At 53.1% G+C, this 23,586-nt stretch overlaps 1 protein-coding gene across 2 annotated transcripts in view; it reads left to right on the top strand.

Annotated features, from left to right (window-relative positions):
• Window positions 1-9,600: 9,600 nt before the first annotated feature.
• Window positions 9,601-23,586, top strand: part of SH2D3C (SH2 domain containing 3C) — a gene marked incomplete at its 5' end in the record, with an annotated part of 54,769 nt that continues 40,783 nt past the window's right edge. The window contains 2 exons of one of the 2 annotated variants that reach the window (XM_084650114.1): window positions 9,601-9,640; window positions 14,875-15,541. In XM_084650114.1, coding sequence (XP_084506240.1) covers window positions 9,601-9,640; window positions 14,875-15,541 — 707 coding nt within the window. Of the gene's footprint in view, window positions 9,641-14,874; window positions 15,542-17,912; window positions 18,061-23,586 lie in introns of those variants that run through there. The other variant, XM_084650115.1, reaches the window with a different exon arrangement.

Consider the following 23,586-nt stretch of genomic DNA (forward strand, 5'->3'; position numbering starts at 1 on the left):
TGGTCCTTGCTCTCCCAGCCGGGGAGAAATGTTCCTGCAATAAACAAAGATTTCACATTGCTATGCTGAGCAGAAATACTCTTTGCATGTGCAAAAGCCCTCCCGCTCCTCTGCCCACCAGGCTGACTCCTACTTGCGGGATGATTTGCAGATTCTGCAGTGGATCCTCTCCACGGAAATCTTTAGTAAAAGGAGAAAGATTTATGCGATCTGGTGCAAAATCCAATCTCATCTTCAAGGTGTGAGGTGGCGAAATCATTCATGTTATTTAGGAAGTGTGGGCTAGTGGGAAGACCAGAGGCCTGAGCGTCCAGACTCCTGTTCTATAGTGGCTCGGCCACTGAGCCGTAATGTAACTTAGGGGGAAATTTTCAAAAGTGGCCTCTGGCTTTGTGTGCCTGGAGCCTGGGTTTTGGAGGTGCTGAGCAACCACAGCTCCAGGTGATGCCAGTGGAAGCCCTGGGTGCTCGACTCCTCTTAAAATCAACCCTAACTTATCTTAACGCTGGTCATCCAAAAATCAAGGCCCCTCCCCACCCAAAAGTAGCAGCTATTCTTGCAAATGCTGGCCTTCTGAGTGCCTCAGCTTCCCCTCACTGTCAGATGGGGAGAAGAACGCTGCCCTGCCTTCGCTGGGTCCTTTGAGATCTGTGAGTGAACTGGGAGCGGGAGAGGGACAGTGTACGGATACATCAGAGAGAGTCCTGCAAAGGACACCAGTGACTGACATCCCATTGTGACCCAGGCTTGTTGTTTGGCTTGGCAGTTCACTCCCCAGAACCGTCCCAGCAATATCTAAGCTTCCCATATCTCTGTAGAGACAAAGAACTTTGCAGACACAGAGCAACAAGTCACTCTCCTAAGCCTGGCCGGCTGATAAGGCTGCTTGTTTATGAACAATACTCCGTGGGGAGAGCGCTCACATCGGGAACACGGTGTGCCAACTCCCCTGGCATACATACTCGAGCCGCTGCCAGTGAATCATCTGCTCTCCTGGCTCGGGAGCATGTTGGGCCCCCCTCATTTAATGTAATCAACGCCAGGAGAAGAGCAGGCGTGGGTGTTTCATTGAGATGCAGGAGTGAGCCGTCCGCTCTCCATCCTGTTGTATCATTTTCCTGCCAGGGGCCGGTGAGTGGATTTCTTTCATTGCCTCTGGGGACTTGGGCAGGAAAAGCCACAATAAACAGGAGCAGAGAGTGAGCTCAGCTCATGGGGGAGGCGACTCCTCAGATGCACGTCCAGAAACAGACAGAGGAAAATGGAAGCACCTTGTGCTAATGTCGCGCTGGGGAGAAGTGCCAGGTTGCCAGGGCCTGGGCTCTGATGTTATCTGTTTAACCAGGCAGTAGATCCAGCCCAGGTACAAGCAGTGCAGGTAGGAGTTCTGTGACCCCCCCTGCCACTGGGTGCTCCGACATGCACCTGGCCCAGAAGAACCAGACTGGTTGGCACAGGATCCTTCACAGCCACAGAGGCAGGTGTGAGCCCAGATCTAACCCGCGGGCTCGGGATCAAGGCTGAGGAGCAGGACACCCTGCCACCCTGATCCCAGAGGGCCCCGCGAGCACCTGCTCATTTGCAGCTCAGGAGACCTGCAGCGAACAATGACAACTGCCCCCTTGCGCTTTGCTTTGCTTTCTGACCCAACCATGGGTCATCACATGTAGGGCACAACGGGTCCCCAAGCCGCCAATTGCAAACGTTCAGGTCAGGGAGGTGGAGAGGATTGGTTGACAAACATGGATATTGCCCATCAAAATCCAATCTGCCCTTGGGCTGCGCGGCACTCAGCCGAACAACCTGCCTTTCATTGTCCTGGTGCTTTCAGCAGCGTTGTAGGTTTAGGTGCCACAGACTGAGAGGCCATCGATCGCCCTGCAAATGGAAAGCACTGTACTACCTCCTCTTTTACTCACCTCACCTGATTTATGCCCCCCAGAGCTGTGACATATACAGATTGCAGTCTGAGTCCTGGGCAAGAGGCTGTTTGAAAGTACCACATACGCCAAGACTTTCATACCATGACACCAAAACTGTGTACGAAGGAAGTGGCATGGAGAGCCTTGTGTTCAAAGCATTGATTTGAGACTCAGGCGCTCTGGGTTCAAGTCCCAATCCTGCCACAAATTCCCTGCATGGCCTTGGGTAAGTCACTTATCCTCTCTGTGCCCCAGTTTAGCCATTTATTAGCTTTCTCAAGAGGAGCATAGCAAGAATGAATTCCTGGTTTTGTAAATCACACAGACAGCCTCTGATCAAAGGCGGTGGAGAACGGCAAAGTCTTGTTGTCATTTACTACATATAGTTGCCTCTTTTTGCTCGTCCAAGTTTGGCGCCCAGGGGATGCCCAAGCTGGGAACAGAAATTGCTTCTGGAGTCTGGCTTTGCTTTGACGCAATCCTGCTTATTTACAAGAATAAACAAAGTCCTGCTGCTCCGAATGCAGGAGGAACCAAAGGCAAAAGTGCTGTAGGCAGGGCCGGCTCTACCGTTTTGGCTGCCCCAAGCCGTGAAAAAAAAACTGTCACTGCCTAATTGCCGCGGCGGACAGCAGAAGAGAGAAGCTGCCGTCCGATTTCCGCCGCGGCGGAAACACCACTGCCCCTTTCTGCCTGCCACCCCACGCACCTGCTTGGAACACTGGGGCCTGGGGCTGGCCCTGGATGTATGTGTAGACGTTTTATCTCAGGGTCAAACCATGCTCACAGGCTTCTGCTGCTTCTTCAGGCTGTCTCTGTCTCTCTCTGGTTCTGGGTTCACCTTTTCCTCCCATTCCCCCTCCCATCCCCTGATGCAAAACAATACTCTGCAGCAAAACCCGCTCTGGCCACACAGTCCAAATCTCCTGGGTGGGTTCATGTAACCCTTTTCTCTTTGGTGAGGGACTGTGACTAATTATCCTTATCGTTATGTTAATTGAAGGGGTTTGTTCACACCCATCACTCTTAATGAGGCTTTAATTCAGCCCATACCCAGGTTTCGCCCAGCACATAGCAGTATTTTGGACCCTGAAGGGTTGGCAGGTGAGGAGGACAATCTAATCCAAGTCCAATAAAAGAATCCCACAGAGCTCCAGGGCCTCCCCAGATTAGCCTAGAACCTAGTGTGATGGAAGCATCTTCCACACACCAGGTGTCCCACGGGTAGCAGTGAACTACTGCAACTTGTCTGCTGTGGTGAAAGCCCTGGTATGACCAGCAATAGCTCTGCCCAGCCCAGCCAGCCCCCTTCCTGGGTGCCACACGCTGCTCTCTAACAGGTCGGCTTGGCAGATATCCTAGCCCACAACAGCTGCTTTGTCCTCCGGTCTCAGTAACACATTCCCCAGCCTTTGGCCTGTGGGTTTAGCCCTGCCAGGCTCTGACCCAGCGTGGGAAATGCCGATCGGGTTACACGCCCTTTCAAGCCCGGCCAGCCCAGCTGCTGCTCGGCAGCTGTGTGCGCAGGCCAGGCCAGGCTCTGAGAGGCAAGGAGTGCACAGGCCACTTTCCCAGCAAGGGGAAGGGGAGCAGGCGGATGACGTTCAGTGTCTCAGGGAGCATGTGCAGCCATCAGGACAGAGCGGGTGACTGTGGGGTCCAGGGTGGAACAAACCCTGCGCCGGTGACGCCCACCTCTTGGCGTGCTCAATAACGAGCGAGCGCTCTCGGGCAACGGCAACTCTGCCCGTCTGCCACAACACCGTGCTACCGAAAGGGGTGGTGGGAGCCGCAGGGTGGCTCCCTCTGCCCAGCCCTCTCACGGGCTACACCAGCGCCCTAGCGCTCCAAACACCACACCGGCCCCCTCCCATACACCACCCCCACCCCCTTCCCCTGCCTCCTAGCCCTCCCGTACACCCCACCCACACACAGCCCCTCCACCCACCACATGGGCCCTGTCTTTTCAGCACCATCCTCCCACAGGCCCCGTCTAGGTACCTGTCTTGTCCCCAGCTGCATTAACACGCCTTCCCCCGCCCCGCCCCGCCCCGCCCCAAAGTGTTCTCCTCACCCACAGCACAAGAGGGGCCCCAGCTGCCAAAGAAAACCTGGAGGCTGGTTCCCAGACACTGACCTTTTCCCTACACTCTCTGACCGGGGTGTCCTGTGAATAATTCTGTGGCCCTAACGTCCAGAGGAGTTTGCGTCCCCCCTCTGCCCTGCCATCGCGCCCGGTACAAAGCTTCCCCCATTCCCCAGGCCCAGAAATGCTCTGGTGTTGAGCCTGGCTCTGACCTACGCTACCCGGGCCGGGTTTGCAGCCAGCAGGCGCCTAATCCCACCAGCTTGGACCTTTGGACCAGAAGAGGCTGGTCTCCTTTTCCCCCATGCAAAGCCTCACTGTCCAGATGGTTCTTTCCAGGGCTACTGCTGCCATTGGGATGGGTGTAAAGCACTCGGCATGCTGGAAGGCCACGCTCTCTTTCCACCCAGCGCTGCTGTTGCTGCAGCCGGATGCTGTTTAAACTGCACAGAAAGGATGAGCCGCCCCAGCTGTGGGGCACACAGCCCCCGCGTCTGGCCCCCGGAGATGGCGCAAAACGCTCCTCCAATTACAGTCCTGTTGGACCGATTCCTGCATAACCAACCTTGCCACTGGCCACCCTTCGCTACCGCCCAGGGAGCCCCGTTTTTGATCTCTGCTGAGCTGGCCAGTCATGTAAAACTTGATTCCATTTGGATGCACAGAGATCCGGCTGTGAGACAGCATCTCCTGGGACCATAATTGGGCTCAATGGTTCACACCTATTTCTATTATAGGAACTCACTGACTGAACCAACAAAGCGAGATCAGATTCACCATCTGGTTCTACTGAATGGGCTAAATACTGGCCTTCAGTTATACCCGTGCAAGCCACTCCACTGTGGGCATCTGGGTGGGTAGAATGTGGCTCTTTGCATGGGATCTGGGCGTGCATGTGTGTGTCTCTGTGGGCGTGCACACACAGTGAGGGGGCTTTTCTCTGATGCTCATTCCTTTCTACTCATAGTGACATAGAATCGGCTTTATCCCTTCAGACCTTTGATCCATCCGGCCCAGTTTCCTGCCTCTAACAATGGCCAGTGTCTAATGCTTCAGAGGATGCAACTAAAAAATACCATTCAGCATCTATGTTTAGACTGTCCATTTGATGTAGTTGTTGCTGATTAACCGATTGCCCCTTTTGTGGGTATCTCACACACGACACCTGTCCCAAGGGTAAAAAGAAGGTAAAATCCCAATTTGCACAGCACAGGAAATGTGTCAGTGGGCTGCACTGGAGATGAATCTCCTTCTTTAGAAGTTTTTAAGGTCAGGCTTGACAAAGCCCTGGCTGGGATGATTTAATTGGGGATCGGTCCTGCTTTGAGCAGGGGGTTGGACTAGATGACCTCCTGAGGTCCCTTCCAATCCTGATATTCTATGATTCTATGATTCTATGATGAGTTCTGTAAACCTCGTTTTAGCAAAAGAAAGGCATTGTTGTCTAGTAGTTAGAGCAGAGGAGTCCGGTCGAGATCCAGGTGCTGTTCCCAACCCTGACACTGAATCTCTGTGTGCCCTTCAGCATGCCATGGACTCCCCGTGCATGTAAAACAGAGATAATGCTACTCACCCACCTCAGTAAAGTGCTTCGAGATCTTGGATGAAAGGTGCGATATAAGTACAATGTATTTATTATTCAATAAAAAGAATTAATTGATTTATTATTATTCATTATGATTCCTACTACTATTATTATTCCTTCCACCCTCCAGGATTCTTCTTCACGTCTTATCAAAAATCATTGTGTAGAATTAAACAGCCGTCACATTTCATCGCAGTGGTGGCTGTGTTTCAGGTTGGGCAGATTGATTCCTATACATAGGCCTAAACTCCAATCTCACGAACACTGATCAAAATCCATGGCAGTCAGAGGAGCCATAAGAAAATAAGAATGGCCCTACTGGGTCAGACCAAGGGTCCATCTAGCCCAGTATCCTGTCTTCTGACAGTGGCCAGTGTCAGGTGCCCCAGGGGGAATGAACAGAACAGGGAGTCATCAAGTGATCCATCCCCTGTCGCTCATTCCCAGCTTCTGGCAAACAGAGGCTAGGAACACCATTCCTGCCCATCCTGGCTAGTAGCCATTGAGAGACTGATCCTCCATGAATTTATTTAGTTCTCTTTTGAACCCTGTTATGGTCTTGGCCTTCACCACATCCTCTGGCAAGGAGTTCCACAGGTTGACTGTGCATTGTGGGAAGAAATACTTCCTTTTATTTGTTTTAAACCTGCTGCCTATTAATTTCATTTGGTGACCCCCTAGTCCTTGTGTTTTGAGAAGTAGTAAACAACACTTTGTTATCTACTTTCTCTACACCAGTCATGAGTTTATAGACTTCTATCATATCTCCCCTTAGCTGTCTCTTTTCCAAGCTGAAAAGTCCCAGTCTTATTAATCTAGCCTCATACAGAAGTCATACCCCTAATAATTTTTGTTGCCCTTTTCTGAACCTTTTCCAGTTCTAATATATCTTTTTTGAGATGGGGTGACCACAGCTACACATAGTATTCAAGATGTAGGCGAACCATGGATTTATATAGAGGCAACATGATATTTTCTGTCCTATTATCTATCCCTTTCTTAATTATTCTCAGCATTCTGTTCACTTTTTTGACTGCCGCTGCACATTGAGTAGATGTTTTCAGAGAACTATCCACAATGACGCCAAGATCTCCTTCTTGAGTGGTAACAACTAATTTAGACCCTATCATTTTATATGTATAGTTGGGATTATACTTTCCGATGTGCATTACTTTGCATTTATCAACATAAAATTTCATCTGCCATTTTGTTGCCCAGTCACCCAGTTTTGAGAGATCCTTTTGTAGCTCTTCACAGTCTGCCTGGGTCTAACTATCTTTAGTAATTTTGTATCATCTGCAAATTTTGCCACATCACTGTTTATCTCTTTTTCCAGATCATTTATGAATATGTTGAATAGCACTGGTCCCAGAACAGACCCCTGACAGATACCACTATTTACCTCTCTCCATTCTGAAAACTGACCATTTATACCTATCCTTTGTTTCCTATCTTTTAACCCGTTACCAATCCATGAGAGCACCTTCCCTCTTAACGTATGGCAGCTTACTTTGCATAAGAGCCTTTGGTGAGGGACCTTGTCAAAGGCTTTCTGAAAATCTAAATACACTATATCCACTGGATCCCCTTTGTCCACATGCTTGTTGACCCCCTCAAAAAATTCTAGTAGATTGGTGAAGCATGATTTCCCTTTACTAAAACAATGTTGACTCTTCCTCAACAAATTATGTTCATCTATATGGCTGACAATATTGTTCTTTATTATAGTTTCAACCTGTTTGCCCGGTACCAAAGTCAGGCTTATAGTCCTGTAATTGCCGGGATCATCTCTGAAGCCCTTTTTAAAAATTGGCTTCACATTAGCTATCCTCCAGTCATCTGGTACAGAAGCTGATTTAAATGCTAGGTTACAGACTACAGTTAGTAGTTCTGCAATTTCACATTTGAGTTCCTTCAGAACTCTTGAGTGAATACCATCTGGTCCTGGTGACTTATTACTGTTTAATTTATCAATTTGTTCCAAAACCTCCTCTAATGATACCTCAATCTGGAACAGTTCCTCAGATCTGTCACCTAAAAAGAATAGCTCAGGTTTGGGAATCTACCTCACATCCTCAGCTGTGAAGACTGATGCAAAGAATTCATTTAGTTTCTCTGCAATGGCCTTTTCGTCCTTGGGTGCTCCTTTAGCACCTCAATCGTCCAGTGGCCCCACTGGTTGTTTAGCAGGCTTCCTGCTTCTGTTGTTCTTACAAAAAATTTTGCTTTTACTTTTTGAGTCTTTGGCTTACTGTTCATTCCTCAGATTCTTTTTTGGCCTTCCTAATTGTATTTCTACACTTCATTTGCCAATGTTTATGCTCCTTTGTATTTTCCTCACTATGATTTAACTTCCACTTTTTGCCTCTCACTGCTTCTTTTACTTTGTTGTTTAGCCACTGTGGCTCTTTTTGAGTTCTCTTACTATATTTTTTACTTTGGGGTATACATTTAAGTTGAGCCTCTATTACAGTGCCTTTAAGTTTCCATGCAGTTTACAGAGATTTCACTTTTGGCGCTGTGCCCTTTAATTTCTGTTTCACTAACCTCCTTATTTTTGTATCGTTCCCCTTTCTGAAATTAAATGCGACAGTGTTGGGTTGCTGTGGTGTTTTTCCTACCACAGGGATATTAAATTTAATTATATTATGGTCACTATTACCAAGCGGTCCAGGTATATTCACCTCTTGGACCAGATCCTGTGCTCCACTTAGGACTAAATCAAGAATTGCCTCTCCCCTGGTGGGTTCCAGGACCAGCTGCTCCAAGAAGCAGTCATTTAAGGTGTCAAGAAACTTTATCTCTGCCTCCCGTCCTGAGGTGACATGTACCCAGTCAATAGGGGTACCCAGTCACTCCAGATGTACTCCAGTGTAAAGAAGCAGGGAGCTGGTCCCATTGTTTGCAAGGTGTAATCAGTAAGTAAAGCTGTAAAAGCATTTAGGGACCCACTGAGAATGTGCATTTTTATTACACTGTCATTACCAGCATTGTCACCCCGTCTTGTTTCGCAACTCAGACCACAATGACAGGGCCAGATGGCTTAATCCCTGGACTCAGAAGGGTCATATCAACCTGACAAATGTCAACACGAGCTGAGAACCACCTCCTCTGCCCAGCCAACAACAATCTCCTCCCAAGCAGCAACCCTCCACTGTGCAGGGTCAAGCACAGTGGGAATGGATCAGGCCCTAAAAAGGAGCTGTCAGGATTGCCCATTGTCCAGTGTCACTAGCTAGACAATACATTCTCTCCACAGAAACCCCTCTTGTGCCCTGGTGGACAGAGCAATCGAGGGTAGGGAGGATTTAGGCGGGAGGGATAGCTCAGTGGTTTGAGCATTAGCCTGCTAAACCCAGGGCTGTGAGCTCAATCCTTGAGGGGGCCATTTAGGGATCTGGGGCAAAAATTGGGGATGGGTCCTGCTTTGAACAGGGGGGTTGGACTAGATGAGCTCCTGAGGTCCCTTCCAACCCTGAGATTCTACGATCTCACTACCTGCGCAGCAGCCTGCAATCCAGCTAGCTGGATCCTCGAGGGCAGGGGATCTCACTTTGCAGCATAGCGTAGGGTTGGGGTTAAAAAGCGCAGGTGGGGGACAGGGAGAAGGTTATCATGGAATCACCTAAGCCTGGAAGACCCTGCTTTGATTCCTGGCCAATGCAAGAGCAGATATTACCATTAGATCGTGGGGCCTGGACCCTGTCTTCCTATGTGTTTATATGGGGCCCTAGTCCTGATCAGGTGCCAGCAAAACACAGATCGTTCGAATCCAGCCATGGAAGGCAGGGCAGCTGGTGACAACAGGGGGCATTATCCCCCTGTGGTGACAGCAGCGGGAGGGGGTAGGGGCTGTGAAGTAGGTGATGGTATTTTTTGAAGATAGAGGAAATGCTGAGTGAAAGAGAAAGAGGGGCGGGGGAAGAGGAAGGGAGGGGAGGGGAGGGCTTAGGGAAAGTTATAAACTTAGACCTGGTTCATTTTGGTGGCTCCATCAGAAGCTGAAAATGGCAGAGAGCCCGAAGAGAGGGGCCTTCAAAAAATTCAGTAAGTTGCTCCGGGGAACGCGTCGCTAGTCTCTTGTGCATGCGCCTATCTGAGCCTGGCAGCCAGAGCTTTAAAGCAGGGTGAGGCAGAACGGAGGGGCTGTGGGGGGAGAGCGCTGCATGTGGTGAGCCCGTGTGCGTGTGTGTCTGGGCTGTGCATCGGTCCTGTGGGAGCTGGCCCAGGGGCTGCTCACGACAGCGGCGGACGCAAACTGCCCATGTAGTCAGTGGGTTCGTGGCTGCCAGGTTCCCGCGGGCCTTTCAGACCACAAGCCAATTTTGTTTTGCTCTCGGTTGGGCTGATCGGGACGGGGCTGGATTTACTTTGATGGGGCCGAGCGGGTGTCTCGTCCCACCTCTCGCAGATTGAGGTATACAAAATAATCCAGTTGATCAGCCCCTCACTGAACTGAACTGGACTGAACTGGTGAGCTGGGACCAGTTTAGTTTAATCCCGTGTGAAATTGGGTGCAGAGAAAAGTACAGGACAGGTGTCTCTCCTCCCCCCGCCCGCCGCCCTGAGCACCATGGGGGCTCCTGAGCCACCCGCAATCCTGCACCTGGACGGAGCACATCGAACACAGGGGGCAGCATGTGCGGAACAAGGGAGCAAATCCAGACTGACTCCAGTGGGACGAGGCTATGGCTGAAATCCTGGCCCCATTACAATGGGAGTTTTCCCACCGACTTCACTGGGGCCAGGATCTCACCCTACGTGTGCACAGCACTAATAAACTCTTTGGAGCTGGTCTCAGAGGAAACTAATCAGCAGCAGCTGTGGGTTGAATTCTCTTCTTTCCCAAAGACCTGGGGTTTTCCCCAAAGCCCTGAAAGGTAGCTACCCCAGCATAATTTCATTTGCTGCCCCCTCACACACTTCCTTCCCAGCAAGCCTCCCTCACATGTAAGTTGGCCTGAGATGATGACGCTAGAATTTAAATTTGCATTTTCCCCATTTCCGAACGCTTGGTGCCCACTCTGAGGCTTTGCATAGAATCGTCCTTCCCCCACAGGATCACTCAGTGCTTTGCAAACATGTACTAATCCAGCCTCACAGCACCCTCGTCAAGTCAGGATTATCCCTGATTTAGAGGCGAGGGAAACTGAGGCACAGTGGCATGACGTGATGTCTGTGGCAGAGCTGCATTTACCACTCGACCATCCTGGGGCACAGCGGTTTTTGGATGGCCCCTCTCAACAAATCCATCGATTCCCCATCAATAGGGCCCCCACCCCAGCCGACAGAGGAGAAGTATGGTCTGGAGGTTCAGGTATTGCACTGGGACTCAGGAGATCTAGGTTCCATTCTCAGCTCTGCTACAGGCTTCCTGTATGACCCTTGGCAAGTCACTTATGGGGAGATTCCAAAGGCAAAAATGACAGTTAGCTGCCCTGCTCCCTTTGACTTGCAGCCTTCCCCTTTCTCTCTGTGCTTCAGTGTCCCAATTTTTGTCTGTTCAGATTGGACGGTGTCAGGGCAGGGACCATCCCACTAAGTGTTTGTCCAGCCCCAGCAGAATTTCAGTGGGGGCCTCTAACTGCTACCATAATGCAAATAAACCAGAAAAGTGAGTTAAATCCCTTCTCCTCATATGCTAGCCCCTTCTCTGAAATGGACTAAGAGATTGTAGGTGGCTTGATCTAGGAATGAAATTCAAGCCTGGGAGTCAGGACAACTGGTGTCACTCGCAGTTGTGCCACTAATTTACTGCCTGACCTTGGGCACATCACTTCCTCTCTTTGTACCTGAGTTTTCCTGCTGGGTTTTTGCAAGTCTTGTTTGCCAAATGCTCTGAGATCCCGTAAAGAAGGACAAAGCTTTGCATTAATAATGCTACAGCCAGGGCTCCATAGACTCTGAGGCCAGAAAGAACCATCAGGTAGTCTGATTTCCTGCTAAACCGGGCCAGAGACTTTCACCCAGTGATTCCTGCCTCGTGTCCTGGCCCCAAACCCTGTAACAGCTATGTACAGTGAAGCTATTCTGCACTGGGACAGCGCTGCAGCCTCCTAGAAGGGAAACAGCAATCCCAGCGGGCTGCCCAGTTACCTGCTCCCTGAACCATGCGTGTGGCATGCAGAGACAGTAATGCCACAGGAAGAGCACAACCCTGGCACTGGGGGTACATCGGCGAGATTGTGTTCCGCCCTCATTTGTGGGATGCACAAGGAGAAGGGGGGGTGATTGTCTGACCCTGGGCTGCGCTACCGTTCAGAGCAGAGCTGGGGGAAAAGGGCTGGGGTGTGAAACACAAATCCATCCTGTGAGGGTTACAAATATGACTTCGGTTAACGCTCTGCACTCAGCAGTAGCAGGTGGCAGCTGGGAGATGAAAACAGTGATCTAGAGGGTCTAGTTGCTCGCTCGCTTCGCTTAGGAAGTGGGTAGATGATATCCTTCCCGCAGTACACGCTTCTCGCTGAATGCAGGCTGATCTGCTAGCTCTGGCGTGCAAAGGGGCCCTGAACTAGTTCGGAGGGAAACTCTCATAGACATGGGCACCCACACAGCAACCCGGCCCCACATGTACCAACATACACATGCATGGTCCATCCACACAGGAACCCAGCCACACACATACCGACATGCACACACATAGTCACATGGTCTCATCCACACAGGAACCCAGCCCCACACATACACACTCACAGTCATATGTTCCCACCCACATTAACATACACTCATCATCATACACATACAGACATACGCACAAGCACAGGGTCCCCCACACACTGACATACGCACATGCTATCACACTGGGGTGACCACATGTCCCGAACTTATAGGGACAGTCCCGATTTTTGGGTCTTTTTCTTATATAGGCTCCTATTACCCCGCACCCCCTGTCCCAAATTTTTCACATTTGCTGTCTGGTCACCCTATATCACAGGCACACAGCTACACTGTCTCACTCGCGCTGATATATGCAATCATGGTGCACCATGTACCAAAGACAGTCACACATACACTCCCCTCCACCCTTTGGAAATATATACACACTCATGGACTCCTGCTGCCACATACCTACATACCCAGGGGTATTATATCATCAGGAGTCACCGGGTATTACAGAGAGCTTTTCAGGTTCTGGCTGGCTGAACGTATAGGCAGCTAGATCTTGGAGAAATGTGGTGCTGTTCTGTTTGGAAGCTGAGCACATCACAAGGCTGCGTCACTCTCCGACTGACAGAGTCTCTTAGCTGCAGGGTGACTGAAATGCAAAATGGGTGTAAAATGCTACCAGATTGGAGCTGTTACATTTGACACCGTGGCGGGGTTGACTCACCACTAGTGCCTCCTCATGGCCAAGCGTGGTGTAGCAGCTCACTCCCTGTCGGGCACCTCCTGCCGACGGTCGCTCCAACACTGTGGTAGTCTCCCTCTTCCTTTGCCTTGGCCCTCTGGCCAGGTCACTTTAAAATCTCTCCCTGTCCAGGGCAGCCAATGAACAGAAACAAGGGAATTACAAATCATTCATCCCATAATTGACCTAAGGCTCTCGTCCAGCAGAGGGGGATCATTGGGCTCTGGCCCTAAACGGGATTTCACAGATGGTAGTGGTGGCCACTGTGGGGTTGGTATACCTGATCACAGGCACCTTCTGAGTATGGGCATACCAATGACACAGGGGACAAGGCAGAGGAGAATCAGGCCCTTAGTAGGGCCCCAATCCCACCCCCAGTTACACACGTGTTGTGCCACTGATGGGGGGGGGTGCTGCCCCAATGTCAGTGAGGGCAGGATTGGGGCCCTATGGAATTTGGGGGGGGGGAGCGAGTGCCAGCACTCTGCAATTGACACCCATGATGTCCCTGCTGGAGCTGGTCCAGCCCCCCCCACAGAAGATGCGTCCACTCACAGGCTGCGTCCCCCTGCATGGACTCCAGTTTAACTAATGTGCACAGGCTCCAAGCTGAGCAGTTCTGGATTATTACACACTGTGCCGACCACACGCAAAACCACAATGGTGCAGAGCAGCCCTGGGACCCACAACTGTTATGGAGGAGATGGTATGATGGGATAACATGGTTTTGGTAATTAAATATTCATGGTAAATAGGCCCAATGGCCTGTGATGGGTTTTTAGATGGGGTAAGATCCAAGTTACCTGGGAAAGAATTTTCTGTAGTATCTGGCTGATGAATCTTGCCCATATGCTCAGGGTTTAGCTGATCGCCATATTTGGGGTCGGGAAGGAATTTTCCTCCAGGGCAGATTGGAAGGCCCTGGAGGTTTTTCGCCTTCCTCTGTAGCATGGGGCACGGGTCACTTGCTGGAGGATTCTCTGCTCCTTGAGGTCTTCAAACTACAATTTGAGGACTTCAATAGCACAGATATAGGTGTGAGGTCTTTTTTAGGAGTGGTGGGTGAAATTCTGTGGCCTGCATTGTGCAGGAGGTCAGACTAGATGATCATAATGGTCCCTTCTGGCCTAAATATCTATGAATCTATGAATCTATGAAACTGTTCCCACCGGGGGGGGGGGGGCAGGCGCAGAAGAAACCTCTCTGAGAAAGGCAACCAGGGGAGGACTAAAAAGAACCGGGTTCTGCCAGCGGGCATGAGAGGCTGTTCTAACCAGGCTAATGGAGATTTCCAAAAGGTGGCTCCTGGGCACTCTATTTATTGATAGCATCTCTCCTGGCTTGTTTCCTGCCTTTTGTCTTGAGGCAAAGGGACCAAAGCCTCTGGCACAGAATGGGGATGGGGCCAGGAGGGTGGGGAGGGCATGTCATCAGTTTGTTCAGCAGCCAGACAAATGCAGCCTCTTCCCCTGCAGCTGTCAGTGTTTTGCTGAGGCTGGAAGCGAGAGCAGGGCTGCCAGGTGCCCTGTTCACATTCCTGTGGCTGGTTGGGAATTTCTTTCATTTCACTGATGGAGAAAGGGAGGCACAAGGCGATGACGTGATTAGCCCAAGGCCACTCAGCAAAGAAGTGGCAGGCTCAGAAACTGAGCGGAGTTCTCCTGAGCCCCAGCCCAGCGACCTAGCCATTAGGCCATGCTACCTCACTGACACCCCAAGGTGCAGGCCAGAGGGGTGTCAGGCTGGCTGGGTCTGACTCTTCTCTCTCAGGGTGCAACTCCATTGAGCTACACCCACATCAGAGGGCACAACCCCACTGCAGAGACTGCCGTCATCACCATCTCAGCCCCATACCAAGAGCCGGCCCAGACCCTGCCACCCGCCTCCTCCCCGGGAGTAATCCCAGCTCACGTTTCCTTTTCTTTTCCAGAGTTCTTTAAGTTCAAAGGCTTCGGGAGCCTGAGCAACATCCCTCGAGCCTTCACCCTTCGGCGAGTGTCCGCCTCCTCCGGCCCCACAGAGAGCTTGCGGGCGGGGACCCTGCATGCCAACAGCTTGCTGGAGGACACCCTGGAAAGCACTCAGGATGACTTGAACACCATGCCCAAGAGCCCATCCCCCTACGCCAGGTCCTGCGACATGTACAGCCACATGGGGACGATGCCCAGGACCACCCCCAGAGGGGCGGGGAAACAGACCAAGAGCTCCCAAAGCTCCCATGACAGAGGGACCACAGGTGGCAGAGCTCCTGGCACGTCCCCACCCGCCATCCCAGAGTCAGTGGCTCCCGCTGACCCTGCCCCAACAGCAGATGCTTTCTCGGGGACTTTGCCATCGACTAACAGCCCCAGCCTGGGTGTGTCAATCACAACAGAGCCCAGGGTGAGATCTGATGCCTCAGGGAACAACCCTCCGCCTGGGCAAGCACCTGGGGGCGTGGGAGAGAGACACACTGCCAGCCCACCCCAGGAGCCTTTCCGAGCTCCTAGCGCTGGTTGTACCAAAGCAGAGCAGTTGCAAGAGCCTGTCCCGTGGGAAGGACAAGAAGCAGCAAAGGAGGAATTGCCACCTGCCTCCTGGGAGATCCAGCAAGGGAGGTAAGCCACAGCATGAGCGTGCTCAGCTACTCCAGTGCCCCCTTGCTCTGCTGCTGAATGAGGGCTCAAGCCTGCAGGGTGCGGACGACTCTGGCCCCAACCCAGCAAAGCATTTAAGCACCTGAATGGTCCTGGACTAAGCACATGCTCAAAATTGAGTGCATGGTGAAGTGCTCGGCTGGATCAGGGCCAGAGTGCTCAGCACCTTGCAGGATCGAGCCCCTCCAAGGCATCCCCTCGGGTCAACTCCCTTTGTATCTAGTGATGGATTTTCTCCAGAGGTAATAATGATGGTGTATTCTGCCCACCCCAGCACCTGTCAGCCGGGGCATGCTATTTCCCAACCTCCACCTTTCACACATCCCTGAGGGCAGGGGGCTATTATCTTCATTTTACCAACAAGGGAAACTGAGCCACAAAGAGGCAAAGTGACTTGCCCCAGGTCACGAAGCAAGCCAGAACCCAGGAGGCTGGTCTCCCGGTGCTGGGTGCTAGCCTCTAGGCAACAATCCCTTACACAAACACCGGGGAAAGTGTGGCTGCTTATTACAACCTTTCGCATCTGCAGCCTGGGGTTGGCGGCTTCATGAGAACAAGCTTCCCGTGGGATTTCTGGTCTTTCCTGCTTCCGGTCGGGACGGAAACGGTTCAGGCAGCCTGGTTTAGTCCAGCCTTCGCATTGCCTTGTTCTCAGTTTAGTTTCAAGTCGTGGCTTTCATCCACGAGAGAAATACACCAGGAGTTGGGGGCGCTGTATGTGGGAGCAGAGTGGGATTTGGAGAACTTCATTCCTGATCTCTTTCCTTATCCTTCCTTTCTCTCTCCCCCTCCATCTCCTCCTGGGAGGGAAGTGTCACCAGTGGGCTCTTGGGCATGAACGTGCAGCCGCTGAGGGGTTTCTCAGACTCCAGCTGCCCGTGACTCCCAGAGGACAGCGCTGCCCCTGGGCCTCACCCGAGTGCCTCTCGGCTCCACCACTGACTCGGAGCCCATGTGGAATCTGTAAAGGAGGGCTCTGCTTGGGAACGGGCTGGGAATGCGGGGAGGGGATGAGCGGGGCCGGGTGGGCGGCTGCTGGGAGTTACAGCTGGCACTGGCTGGCCCCCGCCATGCTTGTGTGAGGACTGCAGGATCTTGTCAGCCTGGGCCCCAAAGGACAGCAGCCCCCTGCCCTCCCCGATTTCAGCCCCTGCCTGGGAAGCCTCCTGCACCTTTAACTCAGCCAAAGGAGGTGACCTCATGGGCGCTCCCTATGCCTTGTCTTCTCCACTTCGAGGGCTGGCTGCACTGAGGCCAGCTGATCCCACTACACACGCCCGTGAACACGCATGCACACACGCACACGCCCGTGAACACACACACACATGCCCGTGAACACACGCACGCACACGCTTGTGAACACACATGCACACTCGTGAACACACACGCACACGCTCGTGAACACACACGCACACGCTCGTGAACACACGTGCGCTCGTGAACACACACATGCTTGTGAACACACACACGCGCCCGTGAACACACACACGCACACACTCATGAACACACACATGCACACGCCCGTGAACACATATGCATGCACCACAGCCTACGTGTGTGAGCCAGAACCCTTCTCCCTGGGAACTGGGCTCTCTCGCCTTGCTGGGCTCTGGCTGCTCCCCTGTCCCCCGACTCCCTGCAGCCCAGGCAGGGCACAGCGTGCAGGGGAGAACACCACCCGGCCCAGCGCTGCGCAGGATCCATCGCCTTAGCCAATGCCACCCTCTCAGTGCCGCCGCTCAGCATTGCCATGTCTACGGCAGAGCAAGAGGCCACCGGATTCGGGTGCCAGGGAGGCCGGGGGGGGCGTCACACGAGGGGCACTGCCCTTGGTTTAGGGGATTCAGCCCCATTGCTTGTATCTACCTCGGACGCCCTCTCCCTGGCACTGGGTTTGCTTGTTCAGAGGGGTCTGAGCTCCCAAGCTGAGGGGTTTGCCCTGCCGCCCGCCTGCCCCCGCGGTATCTGGAGGCTCCCTGGTGTCAAGTCAGTGGAGAGGCACTAGTTTACACCAGCTCCTTCTCCAGCCCATTGCTTGAGCCAGGCCTGATTCTGTTGTCCCGGTTTTACACCAGCGTGGCACCAGCGGAGTCACTCCTGATTCCCAGGGAGCTTAGCCCAGGCCCCTGCCTGCCCCCCACCGCCGGGGCCGGTCGGTTCCCAGGGCTCTGGGGTTTGTTTGCTCAGGCGGTTTGCGGTAGGGAAGGGGCTGCTGTGCCTGCCAGGAGCCTGGGAACGGACTGGAATTTCTCCCAGCTGTGGGAGCCGGGCCCCGGCGAGGGGAGGGAGGCAGGGCCAGAGGCAGCTGGGCGGAGGGGCGGGCCTGGCCGGGCTCAGCCCTCCCCAAGTTCAGCGCTCGCAGGGGGCAGCGCTCAAACTTGCTCTCCGGCTGGCCGGGTGCGTGCGGGGGGCTCGGAGCGCAGGCAGCCGGCACCGATGACCGAGGTGGGCAGGAGGCCCCAGGGGCTGGGCCCCGGCAGGTGAGCGTGTCCCGTGGGCAGGGGTGGCGGAGGGGGCTGCAAACCACAGCGCAAAGCTGCCCCGCCGGGGGGATCCGTCCTGAGGGGGGCCCCGGTCTACTGCGGGGGCTCTGCCTGTCCCCACCCCACGGGGCAGGAGGGTCGCTCGTGGGAAGCACAGACACGTCGGGGGACAAAGCGCAGGCAGGAGGGCAGCCCCTGGGGGGCCGGGCTGGGGTGAGGTCACCCTGGCACCAACCCTGCCCGGCTCTCTGCGCCCTGCCCTGGGCTTGGGCGCTTGGCAAAGCCCCGTGTGGATCTGAGTGGGGTGGGGGTTGCCCTGCAGAACCCCCCCACCCACGCACTTCCTCGGCGGCCAGCCAGAAAGGGGAACTTAAGACCTTTCCGGCTGCAGCCCCCTCCCTTCGCCTGCCAGGGTTTGCTGCGGCCCTGGCCCAGCCCAGCCAAGGAGGCAGGGCAGGGCCTGCACAGCTGGGAGTGGAGCAGGGAAGGGGGCTACTAGCCTGGTGATTTGGGCTAGGAATGGATTAGAGCGGGCGGCAGGGAAAGTTCTCCAGCACTAGTCCCTGACGTGGCCAGCCAGGGCCCAGTCGGTTCCCTTTGACATTAAAGGCAAAATTCCCTTTAACTTAAACAGGAGCAGGATCATGCCACTAGCCCTCATTGCCAGGGCAGGGAGAGGGTTGAGCCAGTGTGACAGGCGGAAGGTGCTGGGCTCCCTGGGTTGCTGTCAGTGTGAGGAATACGGGAGAGCAGGATGATGGGCAGGCAGAAGCGTCTCGCTCTCTCCGGAGCTGGGCATGTGCAGGGCTGGTCAGTACCAGTCATGGAAACAGCGGACTCTTCCGTGCCTCCCAGGAGCGCACAAAGCCCGGTGCTATCCCCAAGGCCACCGGTGCCGTGCTGGAGCTGGGCCCGGGCTGAGGAGGGAGAGGAAGATGTTCCATAGACAACTGCAGCCGGAGCTCTCTCCCCATCCTCATAGACCAGCCTGTCGTTCTGGAATGTCTCACTTCCCCATTGAAGGGGAGAGGAGGCCAGGGATACGTGGCTGTGACGGGCTGTCCCTGTCCTGGGCACCTTTCCCCTGCACTGCCTGATGCTAACTAGGAGTTCAGCTGGAAGGTGAACTGTCCAGCTGTAACTCACCCCGTGGTGCCTGAGTATTGCACCATATAGTCCATGATTTCATGCACTGATCTGAGCTCACTGCAGCATCTAAGCTCCAGGATTTGAGCAACGGTGGACAGTGCAGGAAGGGACGTACCTGCTACCTACCCACAGCGCTGCACTAGAGCTTAAAACTGCCCCATCCCTGGTTCATGAAGGTGCGATCACACCTAGCTTTAGCACTGGACCCTAATCTTGACCTGCTGTTCCACTCTGGGGCCATGCACTGCTCTGCCAATGCACCTCCATTCTGCCCTGCAGCAGCCCCTGCTGTTCCGATCCGGGTCCCCTCAGGAGTGGTGTCAGGCTGTGGCATGGTTCTGTGATGTGGACAAATGTTCACCAAGCATTAGGCTGCGACCATCATTCTTGTGTGACCAGTGATCAGATCAGAGGAGAAAGGTTGGTGCTTTCAGCAGATGTGCCAAGTGGAATGAAGTTTCCAGACAGGTCCTCCTGTAGTTCCATAGCTAGGAATAGTGATGCTCTCCTCTAAGCCCATATGTCCAAAGGTCCTGCTTCCCAAGTGTCACCGTGAAGCACCCACGTGACATGGGGCAGCTCCCTATTTCGGATCCATCTCTGCTCCCAATACACTGATTTATGCTGGGTTCTGGAGCTCACCTTGAAGCATTCCCACCGGAGGGAAGCCCAGGAAGGCTGCTGATCAGGAATATCCTCCATCCTACATAGATCATCTTCACTCTTGCACCAGGGGCAGGACGCCATCTGGGGAATAATCCACCTAAAGAAATATAGACCAGTGCTCGCTCGTGCACATACACCCCCCCCACACACTCTCTCTCTTCCCAGGGATAATCCTCAGGCGCATGTCCTGTAACAGTAGCCACCAGCATCAGTGGATCCTGTCATGGGCTTTTAATCTTTGGAACTCTGACCATTGTCGGGTGAGTGGGGCCAGAAAAGTTCAGCCTCTCCCCAGCATGCTTGTGGGCCCTGCTTTAGTACGCTGTGGGAAGCTGAAGCATCCACAAGAATGGAGCAAATGCAGCAGCTTCCTGAACTGGGGGAGTGAGTCCACCTTCTTCTTGGAGCAAGTGGTGCTGAAAGAGGAATCAGAGGGTGAAATCCTCCGGGCTGCTACCTGTGGCATTGGAGAGCCACAGTCCATTCCTCTGGGAGCATGAAGGGGACTGCAAACTGCTCGGCAAAGCCTTTCAGAAATTTCCAGAAGACTGATCCAGGCATGAATGTGACTGGGGTGAGCATGTTTTCTTTACAAGAAACCAGCTGCCAGGCGAGACCATTGACTGGTGTGTTACAGACACACGTAACACCACCCTGAATGTGAACTGTGACCAGATGAATGAATCCGAGACCGAATTATTCATGGTGTAATTGACAAGCAGCAAAAAAGGAGGTCCCTGGAAGAAATGGACTTGACTTTTCTGAGAACAATGGATATGCACAGGACTAGTGAAAACTGCTCCCCAGAGGAAAGTGATAGTACACAGTTAGCTAGCCCCCTGCAGAAGCTGTACTGCAATGCAAAATCCCTGGTACAAATACATGGCACTTTTCATCAATGGATCTTAAAGTGCATTATAAAGGAGGCAACGCGCGTTATTCCTATTTTATAGATGGGGAAACTGAGGCACTCAATAGTAAAGTGACTTGGCCAAGGTCACCCAGCCGGCCAACAGCAGAGAGTCCCCAGTGTTCCAGTCCAGTGCCCTGTCCATTGGAGCATGCCGCAGAGCGGAAGAGGAACACACAACGTTAAGAATACTCTTTGGCTGTGAAATGCAGGTGAGGCAAGGAGCGGCTTGGAGCTGGAGCACCTGGACGTGGTGAAAAGCCAGGAACTGCAGCAGGAGCCGTTGGAAGTAAAGATGAATCAATTTCAAAACCAACGGCGACATGCTGAGGGGCTGAACCCAACGTGCCCTAGCCTTCCACTCCCTGGCATCCCTGCCAGCATTGGGGCAGTGCCTCTGAGCCTGCCCCTCCCCCCGCGAGGCATCTCAGGCCAGTCGGAAGGGGCTCCCGGGCAGCAGGGACTCATTCCAAAGGGAGCGCTGGAATTTCTCCCAGGCGCTGTGACGGGCTTCAAGAATGTTTGAGTCTCATTCCAGAATGCTCCGGCCATTCAGTCGCACAGCTCCCTGCATATTGCGGCCGCTAGCGTCCCTCTGCCTCTCCCAGGGCCAAGGCGCAGGCTCTGCATCTGCTTACAGTTAGGAGAAGGGGTTATTTATAGCCGTTTCTTTCTTCCCCAGCGCCGAGTGGAAGTCGGGGCTCTCTGGCACTGGATGCTGGGATGTGAGTGTTGCAGTTCATTAGCCACAGACCCTGATGGCTTTGCAGAGCACTGGAGGAGCTTGCAAGACCCTCCTAAATTCCACTTCCCAGCTGCTCTCATGCTCCCAATTTCCTGCCTGGAGTCTCCCTTCCCCCTCCCTTTGTTTTTTCTCACAGATTCCCAAACTCCAGCCGGTCTCTCTCTGACCCGGTGCCTCTGGAGGCCAGCTTGCAGCTGGCGTAGGGAGGGAGCAGATTTTTAGGAACCCCACCAGCCCAGGCCCATCTTTGCCCTGACATCCTGTAATCACCTGGAAAATAATCTGGCAGCAAGACGGGAAACATTCTCTCCTGCTTGCAGCTGTCTCTTCTTCCAGGAGCGTTATCCATGGCTTGCTCCTGCTCCAGCTTCTGAGAGAAACCAGCCGGTGAACTGAGGTTTGCTCTAGGTCACTGTGGCAAGCTGGGTGGATGGCGCTAATCCCCCACAACCTGCTAGGGTGCTGCTGCGGGATCAGTAGGGAAACCCTCGCTCAGTCACGGGCATGGGCTTTGGAACAGGCCTGTCAGGGAGATCCTGTGGCCCAGGGGTCGATGCAGTATGGGATCCTATTGAGCACCAACTCATGCTTTGTACAGTCTAGCTTTGTTCCAAGCACCAGGGCTTCCTTCACACCCCCTGGGAGATGGGTCCCCAGTCCAGTAGATCTCCCTGTCAGGAAGGTTTGTTGCTGATATTCAGCCTAATGTTTAACATGAATGAAATTCAGTCTTTGTGGTCATCTAGAGCCAGGAGATAAACATATGGATGAGGTGTAATTAGATTCCATGCCAGGCCTCTTGCAACGGTCCCTGGCGCATAAAATAGATGCCATGCCTGGCTCTCACAGGCTGCAGAGATTCCTGGGAGAACATCCATTGTCTCCTAACAGCTGCAGTACAGAATAGCAGGTACCTGGCCCTAAATATATGCCACAACTGCTGCAAAGCAGCGTGGTCTAGTGGAATGAGCACAGGACGGGGAGCCAGGAACTACAGCAGGCTAATACAGGCTCTGCCCCAGACTCTCTGTGGCTTTGGGCAAGTCATTTCACTTCTAAGACTCATTCTCCCATCTGTAAAAGAGGGTAATAATCCTCATCTACCTCCCATTGGGGTCAGGGACTCTTATTAGCTTATTAATTAGACGTAGTAGTGTTGGGGTAGCACATAGGAGACTGGATATTATGTTTCGCACATAAAAGAACAAACCTTTGCTTTTAGCCTGAGGGGATTAGGGAAAATAATACAGGAAAAAACACAAAACTAAAGTCTCCCTGAGAGAGTGCAACATGCATGTCTTGTCTCTAACAGTCTGCGTCATCTCTGCCTCACAAAATAGCCACTGCAGAGAGGCAGACTCCCTGCAAAATGAAAGGTGCAGCATAGACAAAGTCCCAGCAATTCCCTGCTGTCACTCCACACACCACAAATGCTCCTACGGCATGTGGAAAATGGAACACCCAAGCATTTACACCATTAAAAGTTTATAAAGCAATGTAACATATGGGGCCTGACACCCCCCCCCCACCATGTGACTCCATTGATTTTAAGGGTTCCCCCTTGGTACGGGTGTGTGTGTGAGAGCTGAATAGCAAACGAATAGCAAAAATCCTGCTTGTTCTCCTCCCACTCTCAGCTCCAAGAGATGGGCAGTTTGTCTGCTATGACAGGCTCTGTTTGCCACTGCCCTGTGAGGATACCGCTCCGGTGACTGGAAAGTGCTTAGGGCTTGCTTGAATTTAAGTTTGTGACTGATTTCACTGGGGTTACTCACATGCTTAAAGTTAAGCACGTGCTTTGCTGGATCAGGATGGCCCCACTACACATGCGGTTTGTAGTGGTGTAAGGGGAGGAAGCATTTCTCAGCCTGTGGAAAAACAGCCCGGCGGGGGCGGGGGAAGATAGCATTAAGCGCCCTCTAGATCAGTGATAGGCAAACTATAGCCCAGGGGCCATATCTGGCCCTCCAGACTGGAATTGAGGTCTGGGGCTTGCCCTGCTCTGGCACTCCAGCCGGGGAGCGGAGTCAAGTTCTTGCCCCACTCCACCCGG

The sequence above is a fragment of the Lepidochelys olivacea genome, assembly GCF_965140295.1.
Source record: "Lepidochelys olivacea isolate rLepOli2 genome assembly, chromosome: 16".
NCBI classification, from domain to species: Eukaryota; Metazoa; Chordata; order Testudines; family Cheloniidae; genus Lepidochelys; species Lepidochelys olivacea.